At 43.2% G+C, this 20,750-nt stretch overlaps 1 protein-coding gene across 1 annotated transcript in view; it reads right to left on the bottom strand.

Moving 5' to 3' along the window:
• Positions 1–17,476, bottom strand: part of TENT4B (terminal nucleotidyltransferase 4B) — a 39,386-nt gene extending 21,910 nt beyond the window's left edge. The window contains 3 exon segments of the mRNA XM_054296354.1: positions 16,842–17,214; positions 17,217–17,272; positions 17,274–17,476. Of these exon segments, the coding sequence (XP_054152329.1) occupies positions 16,842–17,214; positions 17,217–17,272; positions 17,274–17,377 (533 nt within the window). The 5' untranslated portion in view covers positions 17,378–17,476.
• Positions 17,477–20,750: the final 3,274 nt, after the last annotated feature.

Here is a 20,750-nt window from a genome sequence, read left to right on the forward strand (position 1 = left end):
TTTGTGAGGAGCAAGTACTATGGAACACAGTGTATTACATTATTTCCTTAGTTTGATCACAACTTACTTTATTTTGTAGCACAACTTGTGGGCTCTAAATGTAAAACTCAGGAATCTCAAACTCCTTTACATAAGACATTGTTCTGGAGTATGAATCTTGCTGCAAGCCTGGCAATCAGTTAAAAAATAATCATGTATGAACAGAATGTAATTTATGTTTGATAGGCAGAGCACACAGATAATGTGGCCTAGCACTTACACTTGATGTGTGCACTTCAGCTACCTGACACCTAAACCAGCACAACTCTCCTGCTGCAAGTCCAGAACTGGAACCAACAGTGACACTGGGAGGGACATCACTCTATGAAACACAACTGGAGATACTACAAGTGTCACTTCTCTGCACTCAGATGCAGATGCAGAATAAATGAGCAGCCCACTGTCCTCACAGATTTTGGCAGCTTGGAGGAAGCCAGCCTGACTGACACAGTGCCCACAGCTCGACAGACACAGCAGGGGCTGAATGAGACCATTCCCTCAGCCCCCACTGTCCCAAGCAGCTGAGCCCAGTCCTGCTAAAGCAGAGCCCAGCCCTGCTAAATACAGCCCAGCCCTGCTAAAGCAGAGCAGCCAGTGAGGTGAAGATCATTCTGACCCATTTTGCTTAAGCAGAGGATAGCAGTTAAGTGTTGCTTTGTGTTTCAACACACTGTATTATACTAACCATAATAATTGGTTGTATGTTAAAAAATTCCTGGTTTAGACATTCTGGAATTGTGCTATACTTCCACTCTCCTCTGGCTCTTCTTTATTCTTCATTTCACAGGAGAAATTACGCAGGCATGCATGTTCTAATTTCTCTCATCAGGGCGTTACCCATGGCTTCTGCTCCAACTGTTCAAAATTCTGCTCATCCATCCCAAAGAGCTTCTCTGCCTTGGGCTTATATATTCCTTTGCACACAAAAGGCTATTTGCAACATCACTGAAGATAATTTAAAACAGTGGATACCAAGTACACTCAAAGAAATCATCTAGTGCTCATGCACTACAGTTTGGTTTTGGCAGGATTTCTGAAGGAAGTTTCATTTGCAGAATGATGAAAATCTAAATTATTTAGAAACTCCATGGATGGTGGGCTGAAGCAAGCAAGGAACACGCAGGTGACTTTCATCTTCCCAAACTCTATGCTTTAAACTTTAAAGGATATTTGCAACATAGTCCTGCAGCACTAAATGAGCCTTTTATATCTGAGTTTTCTTTGGATAATTAATTCCTAAAAGACAGTGTTTAATTGCTCCTACAATTTAAAGCCTTAAAAATTGAAGGAAACAAGGAGAAACACTGTAGTATTTCAGGATTGCAATTGTCTTTGGAGAAGAATGTGAAGGAGGAACCTGAGGTATTTTAGCCACTGAAAGCATCAATACTTAAGAATCCAAACTGCATCCATCCCTTCACTCCCAAAAGGAAAGCTACCATTGCACAGGAGAGAGAATAACTTCAGTTTGAAGCCTCCAAAGGAATTTTACTAAGAAAAAGATGGTACTGGTAAATCCTGCCAAAACTTCATAAGTTTCATGAACTAAACAAAGCTCTATCCCTTAATATTCATGACCTACTTGGTTCTGAAATAGTTTTGAACAACAATTGTATTAAGGCAAAGACACAGAAAGCCCAATCCTCACTCTCCCCCTCACAATTGTATTAGGGAATTCAACACCTACCTAAATTAACCTTCAATTTTAACACTGCTCTTCCACAAGTTTAATAAAATATTTTCTAGATTACTATTACCATCTACATGTGCTGAATAATGAAGTAGGAACAACAGCAGACACTGTAAAGATCACAAATTATTTTCCCACCTACAAACTCAGGCAAAACCAAACATTAGAGTCCTGAAGGGAACTGTAAATATGAAGCATCTGCTGAGGTCCTTTCCCTACCACCTGGGCCTCCATAGCCGACAAATCCTTTTAATATTTCCTGGCTTAAGCTACTGAAAAAAAACCACTTAACTGCATTTGCAGGTGATTTAATAGGCACTTAAGTTTCATGGTGACTGACACATCAGTCCTCATAAGAAAATAAAATTATGCATAATAAAGGAAACAATTTTCAAAAGCCTCAGAGACTTTAACTATCAATTTTTATATCCTTAGTTACTGAACCATATCACTATATTATAGGTTACACAGTAACCATATTTTGAGACACATATGCCCTACAGGAACTTTAAAATCAAACATCCCAAAACATGTCCCTAATAGCAACTTGACAAAACCAGGAAATCTTAAGCAGCTGGGGTTTTGATATCACACATTTTTTCTCCAGTTCTCCCATTTCAATACAGCTTCACAGACCATCTTTTCACAGTTTACCTAAAAACAGACATGTAGAAAAAACAGGTGTTCCACTGCCATAAGATTGCCAAACATCACTAAAAATCAGGGTAAAACATCACTAAAAATCAGGATATCCACTGTGTAAAGTTTCTAAGATGAAAATGGAGAATTTCCCTTTGCTGACAGGTAGGCAAATGAGGTTTATATCTGTCCCTGTCCATTGTAGGCCAGGTGTTTGTTACCAGTGCCTGCCTTCCCAGACACAGGGGCTGTTATAACAGGATTACACAAACCAACCTAATCCACCCAGGGCAAGGTTAGCCAAGCTCAATTCCACCACCTTTATCAGTTCAGGTAAAGCAGCCACTTCTTCTCAGAGCTGTGGGGAGCCCAAGGAGGAGCCTGAGCCCCCCAAGATGGCAAAGGGTGGAAAGATGCAAGCAGAACTTCAAAGTGCACAGCTACACCCAGAAAAACACCTCTGGTAGCTTTCAGGGTTTACCCAAAACCAGCTTGCCCTTTCTAATTAACATTTGTTATCTGCTGTGAAATTCAAAGAATTGCCTTTTAGGACCAAGGCAGAGCAAAATTTCTACAAATATGTAAATGATTGAGGAACCCTGATCTTATTTCCAGGACTAAAGTCTTTTGGGATTAATCTGATCACGCTGATACTGAGTTTTGAAAACATGGAGATAGTTTGCTCACTTCCACCAGTTATGGTGGATTGATTATGCACGTTTCTTCAAATGCTGTGGGATAAAAAGTCACTAAATTTACACTACAAGACCTACACTTTCTATACTGTGCAAATATTTGAAAGCCTGTTTCTTCCTCCAATCAACACTCACTACCCCCAAATCCCTCAAATTAATGTTGTATTTTTTACCTGTGTTTTGTATTTTACATTAACTTATGGGTTTAACTGCATCATAAAAGGCACTAAAATAGCACTGCTTTATGGAAACAGCATAATGTAGTAGAGACATAAAAATCCTGGACAAAGAAGAAATGTGGACAGTTCTTTTTAATTATTTAAACTGGTATCTCTATCTTTCCAGTTTTTTATTTATTTTAGAGATCCTTTGTTTCAATCAGCATGAGAGCTCTCTTTTTTAAACTGATTTTAGCTACTTCTGCCTAAAATTCCCAAGCATATTCTTTACTCAGAAGTAATGTAACAGACCCTTTTCCTACCAAGGTAAAAGTGAGCATTTTTTGTCTGTTTATAAATTTCACTGTGTGCTTTGCCTTCCTAAGTACACTTGGATGTACTAGAATTCTTCCTCCAGAAATTTGTCTTTCAAGAGGGGGAAAAATCCTACTGAACTTTAATTATAAATCAGATGCTTCAATTAGTCCTACCACTAAGTGATTTGAAGTGTAACTCGGCAACTAATCCGCTGGCTTTTAAATCCATGCCATATGCATCCTCAGTCTTGCTCTTTATTTTTTGCAGCATTTCCAGCAAAAAACATCAAATGCCAACTGGAAAGACTGTTTTGAGAAATACCCTTACTTCCCACTGCCTTTTTTTTTTTTTCAATCACACTGTACATAAAAACAATCTAGCTGAATCACTGCATGTGTGGGAATAACCTTCTATTTCTTCCCTGGAAAGTATCTCCATATCATCCCTCCTTCCCATCTCTGTAAGCAAGTGCTGTGAGAGTCTGTTGCTTCTCTTCCCTCAGGTGATGGAAGATGCATTTTGCTAACAGAGGAGTGAAAAAAAAAAAAGAGGAACTGTTACCTCAACTGATCTGAAAGAAAAAGTCCTTACAAAACAAGAAGATGAAGCAGGAGAAAAAGGTTTTGTGCAGGAAAAACGAAGTGGGAAGAGCAGCAATGGGAAGAAGCTGATTTATTTCATAATGACAAAGAGTGCAACTCTAGTAATATCTAATTATCTTGAAACACACCAGTAATTCTAACATCTCCTATAAAATACAGCCACCCTGTTTTTCTTTGGCTCACTTGCAAAACAGTGTTAGTCTGCTGGAACTGTTGCACATACAGACTATGCAGTTTGCAAACTCATCATTTAAAATACAGATTTTTTTTTTTTCAAAGTCTTAAAGTGCAAGTATTAGCATGCACTTTGTATATTCTGGAATTACAGCTTCAGGTAAATTCCCAAATATTTTAAACAACAGAGAATTTGAAAGTATCTTTTTCCTACAGTGGGGAATTGGGATTTCCTCAGCCTGCCAATTCCCTTTGCTTAAAAAAGCACTCAGAAAGACCAAACAACAGTTTATAAATTTGCTTTAAAACAAGAGCTTAACAAGTAAAAGTAGTATCAATAGTGGTTCAATTAATATTAATTAGTTAACCTTTCCCAGTAAAATAGCAACATTTGGGTTTGTGTTAGAACTGTAACAAAAGCTACAACTACTAAATTACTGTAACACACCAATAGCTCTGACCCCCTCTGAATCAGCACAACAGGTATGAGCAGGGAGTTTTAAAACAAATAAAGGTCTATTACATCAGTTTTGCAAATCACACCAATGGTGTTACCATTAAACCAAACCAGAAGGAAACAGCAGGTCAGGTAATCTGCCTTTCTGTCTGTCTCCATAAAGCCAGGTAGCACAGATCTTTATACAGCTCTAGTATATTGCTTCTGTCTTGTTAGTGTAGTAAATATTATCACATAAACAAACAATCTGTGACCTCCTGATAACTGGCACCACATGCTATCTGGGCAGAGGCGAGACTAACACACTCCCAGCAGACTGATGAGTACTGCTGGAGGATAACAGGCTTGGGAAAAAACCTCCACCTGAAAACTCTGATGGGAGCAAAAAACCTGCAACAGACCTTTGCCACCATGTGCACAGCAGCAGGTCACCCAACAGGAAGCCTGGCAAGCCTTGCACAGGATTTTCTCACACACAACAGAGTGGAGAAAACTCTACTTCCACACACACAGTGGGTTCTGCCTGGCAAATATTCTTGTTTATGACTTGATAAATTATTTGACTTGAAAGATTAGTTAAATGAAAGAATGGAGAGCAATGTAATTATTAACTTCCGTCTCCTTCCATCACAGTAGATTTACACTCTCAATGTCTACTCCAACCAAGTCCACAGCAAGGAAGAGGCACTACCATGATGCCAGGCTTACCCTGCTCACCTGGAAGCCAAGGCAAAAGGCAGTTTGGGGTCGGGGCTCCCACCCTCACTTGGCTGCACAGATCAGTTCCGCACCCCGCGCGCGCCCCGCTCGCTCCAGAAACCCTCTGCACGTCCATCTGTGCAGCAAATCTGCTCTGGAACTGCTCAGGAGGCAGGGGAACCAAGAACAGAATAAAACTCTCAACACCTCTCCTTCAGGAACATGGCATCAAACTGAAAATAATCTAATATAAAAATATGAAGTCCAATAACTAGCCACAGTTGCAGTTCGTTAATAACTTTACAGCTCCAGCATAAGAACATTTTCAAATTAAATCTGAAGTGCCAGTATGCCATCTGGAAAGTCAATGCAGATTCCTAAGCCTTTCCAGCATCTTATATTCACAGTCTTTTGGATGTGTGGCTTTTTTAGTTTGTTTGGTTTTGTTTTTTTTTTTTTTAAGAGAAGGGATTTTTGCACAGCAAGGAACATTCAAGGAATACAAAACTGAGCCCCAAGTCCCAAGTTACTTTGCTACATTTCCTATATCAGAAGTCCTCGGAACTTCTTATGAAAGTATCTAAAGCTATTATTACAATTACAATTAAAACCATAAGGTTGAGTTTGTAGGTTAAATTTCTATTCCCTGAGCAAAATGAAGAATGACCCCAAGTTACCTGTTTTGAAACAAGTTTATCACCCGTTTATTACTTGTGACTTTGGCGACACTCTCCTACAGTACCAATACAAGCTCAGATGCCCTGCTGTCATAGGCAAAATTAAAATCACAGATGCAGCTCCCCCTCTCACTTCTAAATGCTTAAAAGCAACTACAGTGAGTGCACTTTGAAAGAGGAGGAACAATCACATCCACTATGGTAAAGGTGCAAGGAACATTTCAGGTAACTTTTTATTTTGATGAATTGTTACCTTTACAGTAGGGGTGTGCACAGTGAACTATGTTCAGATTAAACAATGCAGTATCCATTTTGGGATTCATGATGTAGTATTATGCTCCCTTAAAAGTATATATTAGAAACTGTTCATATTCTGATTTGTTCTCTTGTCCTCAGATACTCTTATTTGCAAGGCAGGATGCACAGGTACCAGAAACACCATGGGCTGGGAGCAGTAACACTGCAAAGTATTTTGCAGTCAACAGCCTCCATTTGCTCTGCTTACTGTCACAGGATGGAAAACTACAAACAATAACAATCAAAAAAGGACACTACCTAAGCAGATTACAGAAAAATGTTTCCCATGGTCACTTCTATCAGCCCAGTGATAAACATGAATGCTTAAGAGCTTGCATGTCATGAACTGCAAAAAATGCTTCTTCTTCTAACATAGGTGACAGATCACATCCTTCCAAGTATCTGGAGAAGTTGGTCCCTGACTAACCCTGAGGATCAAATAATGGGGTTTTATCTCCTTTATTTCCCCTGAAGCTTCACCTAGTACATCTGTCAGAAAACTACCAAGAAGTTGTTTAGTAGAGAAGAAAATACTAGAAAATACTGCATTGGAATACTTCCCATGAGTCCAAAACGTTAAAAGAGAAATCCATACTGAAAAATGACTCAGTAAAGATTTCACACAGCTACCTCAAGTGCTGGGATTTGCTTGAACATGAAGACAGAAGAATCAGCACAAGATGGAAAAAAGGGGACTTTTAATGGTATGACTCAGACCTAGTATCACAAAGGTGACTACTGGAACTCACTTCAGGATGGGGCATCCCTCACTTGGCACACCTGCTCACACCATCCACATGTGCATTGACACATCTGTGCACAGAACAACAAAAGCAGCAAATGTAGAGTGAAAGGCTGTGCAAAGCTCTCAGAAATACACTCAAGATTCATCTGACTCACTTGCTGGAAACAGTCTCTAAAAATAATTAGAAGATTATGTAGAAGTGTCCTGTGTACCCAAAAAATGAGTAGAAGATGCAGCAGTGAGCAATTGTAAGAGAGGTATGAGAGGGTCACTGTGAGCTCCACAAAGAGCAGAATCAATAGCAACTGAAAGAGCACATTTCAGCATGCCTGCAGCAGGTTTGCTTCAGAGCAGCAAAGGCTGAAGTGAACTATTACAGCATATAATGTTCACTGACTTGCTGCCTACAGGCAAATACCACACTGCACAAAAAACAAGGGAGGAAGTTTGTTAGTACAGTTTTTCTCTTCTTTACTCCTGGGTACTTCTATGCCAGGAGCTGACACTGTTACTTACTGGCATTGAAACTTTATCTTTTACCAACTGTGTGTGCCCTGTCACCTTTGTCCAGGTTGTAACAACAGCAGCTTCAGAAGATCACTGGTTAGTTCAAATTTAGACAGAAAACAATGCCCACTAGGTGCAAAGTAATTACAAGAGAGCAAAAGAAGCAGGACTGTACTGTCCTTTCTGCCTCATCTCAAAAACTATCCCATAAGAAGCAATCTAACAGCTTGATGAGGCAAACTTCTCTTCCACCTGATGCTGGAAGCAGAGGTACATTTAAAGAAGCTGCTTAGCTCAATAACAAACTAGTTCTTCAGGGCAAAAATCAACATGAAAATTTTCTCATGCGAGTACCTGCCAAGTATGACTACTACAGTAGTCATTCCCCATGGATGAATGAGTGTAAGATACTGAGGCTGAAGCACAACCAGAAGGCTGAGCATAAGCAAAAATTAAATAAAATTAACCTTAGGACCTAATTTTTTTCAGCCTGACTCAGTACTGTGACCTAAGACTATGATGTGCAATCATGACCATTATTCAGATCAAGACAGTTCCTTCACCACACTATGTTTAACTCAACACTTTAACTGGCAACTGTGCAAAGCTTGCCAACCAGGAGTGCCTCTGAATACATAAGAGATAACGCCAGATGCAAGGCACAAGTCCTTCACACCACTTTCAGAAATGATATGCATACTCTAGATTAAAGCCAAAATCTTACTGAGGGATAAGGGGGAGGAATGCAAATGCATAAAAAGGAGTATACTTTTTATAACAACCCTGTTGAAATGAAACAAACAAAAAAATCCCTCAAAACCAGAACAAAAACCACTTGCTTTTTGTAGCACACAGGAAAATATAGCTGTTCCTGAAGTAACATAGGAAGTGAACAGCTCTAAAATTAACAGTGAAAATTAGGAAAGCTTAAGAAAGTAAGTTATCACACTTCCTCAGTCTAGCTTAAACACAGCATCAAGAGGTCAGGCAGGGTCAACAAGCTTTGATTAAGGACTCCCTGTCTTGAGACCATACACCGTGACTCAAACAGAAAGATCATCACCTTAGTCATCTCTCAAACTACAGCACAACATTGCTGCATGCTGCATTTTAGAAGACATTCAAAGAAAGGCTTTTCTATACTTAACATTTGTGACAGGTTAGTGCAAGTTCTTTCGGGTGTTGCTGCATCCATAAACAAAGTAATTGTTAAGAAATCATATGACACTTTCCATGGGTGTACTTAAATGTAACTGAAAGTGAATCTACACTGAGTGAAGGTCATGAGCCAATGTTGCTACTCACCTATACACCTCTCACTTATCATAGAATTTCGCTAATTTCCCTGATTTAGAAGCTCTAGAGGATTTTAATATTTGAATTTGTCCCTTGTTATATTCTATTACTTGCAGAATCACCATACTATTTCCTCCATGCTGTCTTAACATCTTCAATACAGTGTTGGCTATTTCTCCAATAAGAGATCACACTGACAAGACAGAAGAGTGGAGGCGCACAAACACTGACTTTGATTTTATGTCTTTGTTACCATTGCTGTCCAGTAAAAATCCTAAAAAATGCAATGCAAAACAAAAAATTGCACAATGCATGCAATACAGTATGGTGATGCAAAATAGCACACCATAAAGCCTTCTCAAGGCATTGTAGCAACACTGTGCCTCTTCCACTGAACATCACTTTTGAATAAGTCAGAGGTAGATGTCATACCATGGAGGATGTTATGAGACTGTCAGAGAGGCTGATCTGGAGTGAGGGCTGCCAAATAATCTTAATTGTTACTACAGGAGGAAGAAAATCAACAAATGCTGTTGCATCCCAGCACAAGACAAGCCCAGCCTCAGTGAGGCAGCAGCTCACCCTCACTCTGAGCTGCTGTGCCAGAGCTGCCCTCCCACCCATGACCCACCCTGAGAGCTTGGCAGCCCCAAGGGACACCATCTGTGTGGCTCAGTGTCACACAGATTTTGTGACACAGCTCTAAGGGTCAGGAAGACAACCATCAGGGACAGGCAGGATCAGAAAACCTGTACTGAATGCAGCAATACTGACACCTTGACTGCATGACTATGCTACAACACACCAGTATCACCAATACAAAGTTACTGGGAAGATTTATACTGGCTCTAGTGATGTGTAGGAGAGTTTTGTACAAACCTATAAACAGAAGTTCTGTTCCCTTAATTTATGTCTGTCTCCTGTTTTGATATCTCAAGTTCATAGTATTGCTGGAAAAAAATTCCTGCTGCGTTATCTATTGCTTAAAGTTACAAAATTATTAAAGTTCAAACTGCTCCTGCTATAGCTATTTGCAGCCTAGGAAAAACATCTGCAGCTCATATCAACTTCAGCAGTTTTCCTCTCTTTTTCTTGGTTATAGAAATATTTCCTTTAGCCCCCATTTCTAGGCAAAGGCACAGAAAGCAATACTCAAATACTCGTGACATTCTGAGCACTCTTTGGCAGTTCGTCCAAAAACATAATTCATAAAGAGAAACACTCATAATTTAAGAATTCCCAGCATGTTCAAATAATAAATTAGCATTCCAACTGCCCACTAAGAACAGCAAGAGCATTTATTTGCTTATATGCAAACCTTATGTATTATGCAAAATTTGCACTGGTTGTGTTGCTCTATCGCTACCAGCACAACTCCCTCCCTCAACACAACACCTAAGCTGGCTCTAGGCTGCATCCTGCTCCTGCTGCCAGTTCCAACATCCAGCAAGGAGAGCACAGGAACCACTGTTGTACATCACATACAACATAAACAAAAAGCTTTGAAGCAACAGTCATCTGAAATTTTGGCATATGCATGATTTTGGGAGCACATACACCATATTGAAAGATGTGTTCAAAACCCCCACATGATGAGATCAATAAAAAGAAATACTAAGTACTCCTATTTTAGCCTATTCTATCATTTTAATAGCAAAGTTATGCACACAGCTTCTGAAAACCACATTTAAATTTTCCAAAGTGAATCCGTAAAGTGATAAACAGATTTAACATTCTAATTTTAAATAAATTATTAGAAACGGACAGCAACAAAGTATAATATGGAGATAGCAGAAAAAATACTGAAGGGGAGAGAAAAGCAATAATGTGCTCTCATGATACAGGTCTCCATTTATCTGTGCTTCCTGGGACTGACAACATGATACCTGGCTTCCTAAAACTGACCTTATGCTAACAGTTTGACAATTAAAAAGTAAGAGCTACAACCCCAACATGGTTTGATATGACACTAATAAAGATTCAGGGTGAACAGGTCCTCCTTTCTCAATGCATACTGCTGCATAAAACACACAGCAGCTCTTGGGAATCAGCAAGCACACAAGAGGGAATGACACACTCTTCCTATTACTTAATATAGACATCTCCATCTACCAAAAAAAAGTCTGCCAAACTTGTGTTCCTTATATAGCCACTCCAAGGTAAATAGGTATCCAAGTCCCAAACAGAAGATATGAATTGGAGAAAACAGAACATTTCACAGGAATACATCCACATGCTGTTCCCTTGCACATGCAGAAATCAGCAGCCTCTGAAGTCCTCCTCAAACTGTTTAAACAACACACGCCAAAATATTGGCTCTATTCCAAAATCCTGCAACCTCAAGTAATACTGTTATATAATATTCAGCATACATTTCTCAAAAGGTTTCATCAAACTGCCTTCAGTCCACGTCTCCATCCCTAGCAAACCTGTTTCTCTCTCCCAGCCCTTCCAAAAGAAGTAATTTCTTACTACAGGAGGCTGTGGGAAATATCTGGTTTCACTTCCATAAAGCACAGCTGACTGCCTCCAAGAGCTGCACAAGCTGTCACAAGGGCACTGCCAGGAGGGTGCTGTGGCATGACTCAGGACGAGACAGAGAGTGACAGTGGCTCTCATCAGGCGGGCACAGGAAAGGATCTGCACTCCAGTCACATCCCTGCGCTTGCACCTCGCAGCCACGGAGCCAGCACAGAGTGCTGCTCCAGCAGGCTCTCTCAGGAAGCAAGCAGATTTGTGCCTATGGATTTTTCCAAATAACTCCTTTTTACATGTGATGTTCACAGTGCAGCCTATGTTTTAATGTACGTGAGTTCACCAAATCCAAAACACGTGCAACTATTCAAACAGGATTACTGTTATTCTAACAGCACACACCTTGCTGTTTCACCAGAAGTCTGTTTGTTTGTTTCACCTTCATTAAGCTTTTGTGTCAAATAATGTAACAGTAAATCAGGCAAAAACCCTCCATTTGATTTAAGCACTTAAGAGTATATGATGAAAACCAACACAAATGATTGGATTTCCCCCAAGTCAGGAATTCCAGCTGGTTTTACATTTTGCTGGAGGTTCACAGACTTGTTCTGCTCACATCACCCTCAGCTCTTTCTGTCTGTGCTCCAGCCCACATGGAAATCGTGCTCCCATGGCAAGGGCCTGAGCAAACAGAGCCAGGGACATGCAGGGTAAGTTATCACAGGCAGACAGCTGCCTTAACATGGTTCCATGTCCTCTGGTCAGCTCACACCTGGGACAATGGGTTTGTGTCTGCCTTAATGCACTTTGCTTCTTTCAAAAATGAGACTAAAAGATCTGAGAAGCTGACAAACTTCCCATGAAAAACTCATAATGGAATTTCTGTAGCAAAGACTTATGGCTTTAAGCTATCTTCTTCCCTAAAGTAGTTATGGTTTTATTTCATGGTACCCTCAGCAATCCTGGATAACATGCTGAGAACCCTTCTATTAAACAAGCAGAAGTCTGCTCAAGTCTGTGCCAACCACCTCAGCAGCGTGGGGGTGTGTGCACGTCTGTGTGCAACCCCCTCCTGTGGGGGTCACAGGATTCTCTCCCTTTCACGGCAAAGTTTCCATCAAAAAGTGCATTCAGTATTTCAAAATGCAGTTTTCTATCTAATCAATGTTTCTCCTCAGCAGTGCACACCACAAATTTATCTCCTTAAACTCACACATTAACTGAGCTCTTGCCTTCAGCTGCAGATTGCTGTGAAAACAGCTCCCTACAGAGTACCAAATCCACATCTCCTTCCTGGGAACTGTCCTTTGGCACAAGAATTGCAAAAACCTACAATAAACAGGCCAAACTTAAGTGCAAGTCTTTATTTTTGGGTTTTGTTGCACTTAAGGTTTCTCGTTTCAGCAGTTCTTTTCTCACATTTTAGCCAGGCTCAACCTAAACTTGGTGAAAGCCGTAAAATAGACATTTCAGTATCCCAAATACTTTTTCTTTCCTTCTAATTGTGACACTACCAACATTATTTACTGCTGCCCTTGGGATACACACACACACACAGAGAATCCTGTCCAAAACCCCCAACCCACACATACTCCTTCATCCTTGAGTTTTGCTACTAACTACCCTGCCAAGGCAAACTCAATTTAACTCTTTAAAGGTATGTATTAAGTTAACAGTTACATCATTCTCATGCTGTGAAACTTTTCATTCATATCCTGCATTATCTGCTCTTTTCAGAACTGCTGTCTGATGACAGTCCCCAGAGGATGGGAGACATGGAAGCTGGTGCAAAGCAACCTGCAGGCAGCACTACACAACTGATTTACAGAGATATTTCACAAATCACCATGTTAAGAGTGCCACAACACAGTAGAGTACCTGTCATGCAAACACCTGCATTATTAATAGAACTGCAAGTCTGAGAACTTAGGCTAAGGAAAAACACTAAAGATAAGCCAGAATACAATGTACACAACAGCACCATTAACTCCAAGAGAGCAAAAACTCCCTTGTATTGAATGTATTTCAGCACAGGAAAATGTTAGGAATATTGTGCATACTTCAGAAAAAAATCTATCTTGAAACCAAACCCAATACTGTTGTGGGTTATTTTTTAATTATTTGACTATCTCTTTATATGTGTATATAGCCTGAGCTAAGAGAGTATATTTCTCAAACCTGGCAGAAAAAAAAAAGAGATTTAACTGAACAGCTACTTAGCTTCTAACCAAAATCTCTATTCCAACATGTTTACCTTACCTAAATCTTTAGACAGCTAGTTGCACACTGTTAAGCATTTACAAAATCTGTTCAACTTGCTAAAAATTATTGGAGTGGTTTTCCAGACAGCTGATCAATAAAATTGCATATTCAGAGCTGTTTTTTTACAGCCATCGACACAAGTGACATCCTTGCACTGGAAATGTGAATGCCACATGTCAGCTTTCAACTGTGTTTGCCAGCAAATCTGGTCTCATCTTCATGAAGGTGGGACTGTTCCACAATTCTGTTGTATTCCAAAGAGTCATAGTTTGAAGTGATCAATTTAACAAAATTACAGGATGATACATAGGGAAAAGCACTGACAGCCATTACTACTTTCTCACAATTTGCATAGTAACAATCAGGGAACAAAAAGATACCTGTTAACACACAAGTAATGATAACATAGCAATGCTGGTATCTTTTTTTTTCCATTAACTGCTACAACACAATTTTGGAAATTTACATTGAAAACAACGAATTTAAAATATTTACTTCAGCAACAACCTCATTTTCTAGGTTACAAACCTCTCTATCCATGCTTGCTGCCCAGCGTCTCAAGATGTAGACTGAGAACAGGCAGCTGTTAAAGAGAAGCTTGCAGTGGGAGAGAAGGCAGCACCTCAGGTCACACCTCAGCTCCAGGAGGTTTCACCCAGTCCTGCCAGCAGCCAGTCAGTCACACTGCAACCTTCACAGGACCTAGGCATTCTCTAGGCTTTCCTAGGAAGCTTCTGATCCTTTTAGAAATTATTTCCACAATTTTTCATTCAAGATTGTTAGCCAACTGCCTCTAACACTTGTTATAACTCTTTAAAAAAGAAACTTCAGTAATTTAGGAAAAGCAATGAAGGGATGTTTTTGAGAGACACTCCACCTTGCTCTGCTTTGAATAAAGGAAATAGCTGAAACAGAAGCTCAGCGTCATGTAAATATATGCCACAAACTACACAGTCAATACACAGGCAGGCTAAGATATAGGAGTATGTCTTGATACTGTTAAAAAAAACTCCACAACGTCCTACCACTTGGAGTTTGAAACTGATTCCACCAAAATTTAACTCTAGCAACACTTTGAATACTTTGGCAAAGTTGTTGTTATTATTGTGATTAATTTCTTGCTGAAGCTCAGTCTTTTTTCACCCCATTATTACTATTACTCTCTTGTTGAAATTTACCCTTTTCCTATATCTTCAATACAGAAAAAAATTTACAAGACAGAGAGAGAGCAAAGCACTTCTAAAAATGTTCCTCAGCCTCCAAGTAAATAAGTTACAAGGCAGAATACAACCAGAGTCCAAAAACTAACTTAAATAAATTTGTATGTTCTACACACATTACTTTTAAGTTGTGTGAAGAAATTTGCAGAATGTTCCAAGGTACAGTGACTAAAACGCTTAAAATAGTACACTTCTGCCGTGTCATTTTATGAATTATTGTAAGCCCAGCATAAAGGTAACACAGGAGCTGGCAAGGAAACAGGTAGCCAGAGGTGGTAATAACTAGTCTTCCTAAATGATCAGCAAATTTGAATAGTCATTTTGACAAATTTTTCAGAACAGCAATTTCAGAAGGCAAAGAGGCCGTTGCTTTCCTGCCTGAGGGGTCTGAAGGACCCTTAGGTACAAGCTGAGCACACAAAAACTCATGCAACTAAATCACCACTGATTTCTAAAGTGAGGTCTGCCAGGCCTTCAACTCTTACCATACACCTCCGTCATCCAGACCCTGAAGGGTTCAAGGCAAAGGTTATGTTTTGAAAAGCGTGGACTTTACAAAAAAAAAAAAAATCCACAGATGTTACCAAATGGCCTTTATCCAGGGCATCGCCCATATCAAAAGCCATCACTGTGTTCAAAAAAGGGGAGGGCTCAAACCAGTTTTCAGGTAAACAGAAGATAGGTGATTGCCTGCCCTCCGTCTCATGCAATGCCAGCTGATGAGACCTAAGCTAACACAAAAACACTAATGACAAAATATTCAGATCAGCATATGTATTCCATAGCCAGAGATCCACGACAACCACTAATAACCCCACATGAAAAACCACTGCACACTATACATGCATGGAAGTTTATTTCTGAGAGCAGGTGCCTGCCTGCATGCAGACCTTCTCAGTCAGGTCTCAGAAAACACACTCCCCGGGAAATTACCCTGTCTGTGTGCTTTCTTTTGACACCAGCAGATGATTATTGTTTTTTTAAGTTCTAGTCCCTACCACGCATTTGTTCTGCAGGCAGCACAAAGGGTTCGAGGTGAGCTTGACAGCGCTGCAGAGGGCAGGCGGGCCGGCCCTGCGCCTGTGTCTATCCCCTGGTCCTATGCTTGTGCCCCAGCCCTGTGCCTGTGTCCCGGTCCTGTGCCTGTGTCTGTCCCCTGATGCTGTGCCTGTCCCAGCCCTGTGCCTGTCCCCCAACCCTGTGCCTGTCCCTATGTCTGTCCCCAGCCCTGTGCCTGCCTCCGGCCCTGTGCCTGTGCCTGGCCCTGGCCCTGTGCCTGTGGCCGCCGCACGTGCGTGAGCAGCGAGGGCAGCACCCGGCGCTACAGCAGCGACAACGCCGAGCAGAGCGCGAAGCGGCGCTGACAGCGGAACGCCGTGTCCGAGGAGCCCGGCGGCACCGGCCGGCAGCGTGTAACACGTGCACGGGCGGTGACAGCGGAGGGCCGGCGGGGCCCCGGTCCCTGCGGATAGGCGTGCCCGCCCCATCAGCATGCACACGGGCACCGCCGCCGCACGCGTGTGGCCCCGGCCCCGCGGAGCCGCCGCCCCGGCAGGCGGGACGCTGGGAGCAGGGGCTGCCCCGCACAGGCCGCTCGAGCACCGGCGGGGCGTAGCTGTCACCACGGCCGGGCGGCGCCGGCCCGGCACCCACCGCCCGCCGCCCCTGTCCAACCCCGCGGACCCGGCCCGGCTCCCTGCGCCGCCCGCCGGGCCCGCGCCGCGCCCCAGGTGCCGCGGCCCAGCGGCCCCTCGGCGGCCGCTGCCCGGCCCCGGCGTGCGGCCCCGGGGCGGGGAAGGACCGCGGCCCCCGCCTCCTCCTCCTCCTTCTTCTCCGGAGGCCGAGCGCGGTCGGGTCCGGCGCCCCCCTGGCCCGCCCCGCGGACGCTCACCCCACGACTCCCTGGCTGTAGTTCCTCTTCTTCCAGGGGGTGCCGGTGTAGAGCGGCTCGGCCAGGCCGGGCTGGGCGCGGGCGGCCGGCTCGTCAGCCGGGGCGGGGGCGCGGCCCAGCAGCAGGCTGTAGTTGAGCCCGAAGGTGCTGGCCTTGTTGTCGCGCTTCCTCTTGTTGCTGGCGGCGGCGGCGGCGGCGGGCGGCGCCCCCCGCGCGGGCCGGGCCCAGGCGGCGGCCCCCGGGGGCGGCGAGGCCTGGCGGTGGCCGCGGCTGTGCGGGTTGTTGGCGCTCTCGAGCGGCAGGAAGTCGGGCGGGGGGTCGGCGCGGGGGGCGCGGTACATGCCGGGCGGGGAGGCCGGGCCGGCCGCGGCGGGGGCGCTCTGCTGCTGCTGCTGTTGCTGCTGCTGCTCCTGCTGCTGCTGCTGCTGCTGGAAGTAGAGGTTGCGGACCCCCTGCGTGGTCTCCCAGATCTGCATCCACAGGCGGTTCGAGGGGCCGAGCTGCTCTGGCTGGAACCAGGCTATCCGGGGATCCATCAAACGGGGACCCACCCCGGCTGATCCGCTCCCCGCGCCGCGCCGGCCGCCGCCGCCGAGACCCTGTCAGCGGGTCCCAGCGCTAATGGCGGCTCCTATGGAAGGGCAGCTCCGCGCCTGCCTGCTCGCTGCTGCCGCCGTCGCTCCACAGCCCCCGCCCCTCCTGGCGAGCGCGGCGAGGCGGGGCCGGGCCGGGAGAGCCGCCGGCACGCGGGCCGCGCGCAGCACGGGGGGCGGCGGCGCCCCGGCCGCTCCCCCGGCGCCCCCGCGCTGCCCCCGGGCCGGGCCGGGCCGCGGAGCGGGGCCCGGGGCCGCCGGCTCCAGTCCCGGCACGGCCGCCGCCGGCGCGCAGCGGCCCCGCGCCCCACGGGGCAACAGCCGCGCTCCCAGGGCCGAGCGCTCGTTCCGGCCCCGCGGGCGGCCGCGGCTCCGGCCCCGCCGCTGCCAGCGCGCCGGGCTGCGGCTCGGGCACTCCCGGAGCAGCGTTCCCATGTGGGCAGACCGAGAGCTGCCGCTGCCCTCCCCACCCCAAAACTCTTGTGCGGACGCGAAGGGGTATTTCAGGGTCTTCCTGCCTTTCATTCCGCACCACAGGAGAGGCAGAGGCAGCCTAGGTGCAGCATTTTTTGTAGATGGAAAAATACATCACATACACAGTACCCCAAACAGCAACAGTGAGTAGTACCAGTTCTTGTCAGACTCGGTTTTATTTTTAGTGTTTTCATACTACAGCTTTAAAACATCTTTAATATCAGCTACAAAGTTTCCAGCGTTTTGCACGAAGGGCCTGGTGCTTCCCCCACTTGCAGAATTGCCTGGGAGATGATTTCTCTTTAGGAAGCTGGAGGTGGAGGGTTTACAATTAAAAAGTCGCATTCCAATTTCAAGCATTCCGCGAAGTGAACAGTTTGCAAGGAAGACTTAGCACCATTTCCTGGTGACAGCCAAAGTCTGAAGTTCTGGCTTCTCCCCACCATCCCAGAGCAGCACATACTGTCCTCAGCACTCCTCTGTTATGTCATAGCATGTCTGATCTGCATAGCCCAAGAGAAAATGAACCACAGCAAGACGGTGAAAGTTGGGGGTTAAACTTGACAAACTTAATTGCTTTGAGAATTAGGACCTGCACCTAAAGCTACTAGTGAAAGCCAAATGGAAACTGGTGGGACTTGAACACATCTTGGAATTGGGAAATAACCACTAAGAATAACCTTATTTTCCACACTCCACATTCTTCAGTTATTCTGATAATTATAAGCATAGCAGAAAAAGGTAACAAGAAGAGTCTAAACAATATACCCTGTACATCAAAAGTTCAAATAAAAAAGTTTGCATTAACAAACCTTTTTTAAAAATGCAACAAAGTCAAATGATTTTACATTACCCTTAAGGTAACAGCAACAGGAAAAATAACTGATTTGTTTCCTTTTCTTTTTTAATAAAGCTAATTCTGCAAAAATCTGTGATTTAGTCGACACTCATAGCACATAAATGTCAACAAGTTTTGTCATAGGACTGAAGTTTATTAATTTACAGGATTCCTCAGCAACAACCCTAGTCCCAAGCAAATATAGCCACGACAATACAGGTGGTGTAGTAATACAAATGCTTTAGATTAGCAAGTATGCCATGGGGGGCATAAAAAACAAAACCCACACTTTAATATGATCAAGTTTTTTTTGATCACTGCTTTGAATTTTAACTCTTTTATTTACTAGAAAGGGAACTTCCCAGGAAGGGTTATCTGGAAACATCATGCATTTACTAACTGAATCAGCCATTCTTCCATGGAGTTCTGGAAGTGCTTTTCACTCTCCATTTGAAGAGGCTAATGCAATATTCCTTAAAAGTTGAAAAAAAATCACGTCAGAGGAGAGAGAAAACAATTCTAAATGGGATTGTTATCACAGCAGGAACATAAAACCAGAAGTTTTACTGAAAGCCCAACACATCTTACAGAAGGGTGCAGGGATTTATGTGAGCACCTCACAATGCCAGGGCTGCATCAGGACCTCCCTGTGCTGAGAACACACAGCAGCCACAATCCAACAGCATACAGATTATTACCATGGGATCTTACTGCAGTTCCCAAACAGCCTGATTAAAACCCATAATGTAACAGTAGTGCCAGGAGCTCCTGACACCCAGATTCAAAAGAAAAAAGCATGTTCCTATATGCTCATGTGTGCAAGCCTCAAATTAGGCTTTATGTGGTCACCCAATTACGTCTGTATGTTTGACAAAATGCCTCTCACAGAGAGAAGAAACTTACAAAAATTATACAGAAACAAAATGAAATTTAAGTGAATTTACTTCAATGCCTTCAACTTTTTTTTTCCAGAAAGTACAAAAAAATAACAGTTTAAAATTATTTGAAAATTAGACTGAAAAACCCCCACCACTCAAATAAAAGCTTCTTCAAACAGAAAGGCTCACTATGTGTCAGCCCTGGTGGAAAAACTTCAAGTTCCTTCATTTGTTGTCTGTCAGAGACCTCAGATTTTGCCCATTATCCTAAAGTTATATATCTTAACAGCTTGTCCAGAACAAACAATATATAGATTGTGTGCTCCAGTCACTTGTGCCAGAAAGGAACAATTACATTATTTTCAATTACTGCTACCATTGCCTGAATTGGAATTTGCAACAGTAAATGTAAGGCTAGATGTTGCCATCGAATCCTCAGGAATGTTTTTATTGAAAATCCCTCACTAAGGAAACAGAACTTGAGTTTATGGACATTTTTGGTTGGTTGTTTTATGTTAATATTCCACAAGATATGAATTTAATTTATAATATTTAAACTGCAAACTAATTTTAAACTCATTAGTTCTCCAACACAGTTCTCATTTTGTAATTTTACTGTGCTCTCATTTTTTTTTCGTATTTGTCTCTCAAAATGCAAACATCAAACCAAGCCAAGTACTACTGGTTGAAGTTATTCCTGTTTCTCTAGGAAGACAATCTTAAAACAAAAACTCCATACTGTGCAGAAAATTACCTTCAACACACACCATAACCCCCAAAAAGTTAAACTATTGACTTGACTGTGGTATACAGCCATCTTCTGCTTCTGAATGTCAAGGCATGATGTATAAACAACAAATACACATTTAAATCTTGTCACTTGTTTCTTTTCATACAAAGCAAGAATAAAACTGCACAAGTGATAATTCTTAATTTCTACAGCTGGGAGTTAGCCTCCTTCACCCTCTATTTGTTCCCAGAGCAAGGTAAGCTCAGCACCTACTTTGGTATTTCAGCTCAGAGCCAGTCTGCTGTGTTCAGCATCAGGCAGGGCCACAAGCACAGCAGCAATCCATACTTTGCAAGGAGTGTGGTTTTTAACTGAAGCAGACAGATGATGCCTTAG

This window comes from Melozone crissalis, unplaced genomic scaffold (genome assembly GCF_028551555.1).
Source record: "Melozone crissalis strain CALT ecotype California unplaced genomic scaffold, PUWL_Pcris_2 ptg000007l_1, whole genome shotgun sequence".
NCBI classification, from domain to species: domain Eukaryota; kingdom Metazoa; phylum Chordata; class Aves; order Passeriformes; family Passerellidae; genus Melozone; species Melozone crissalis.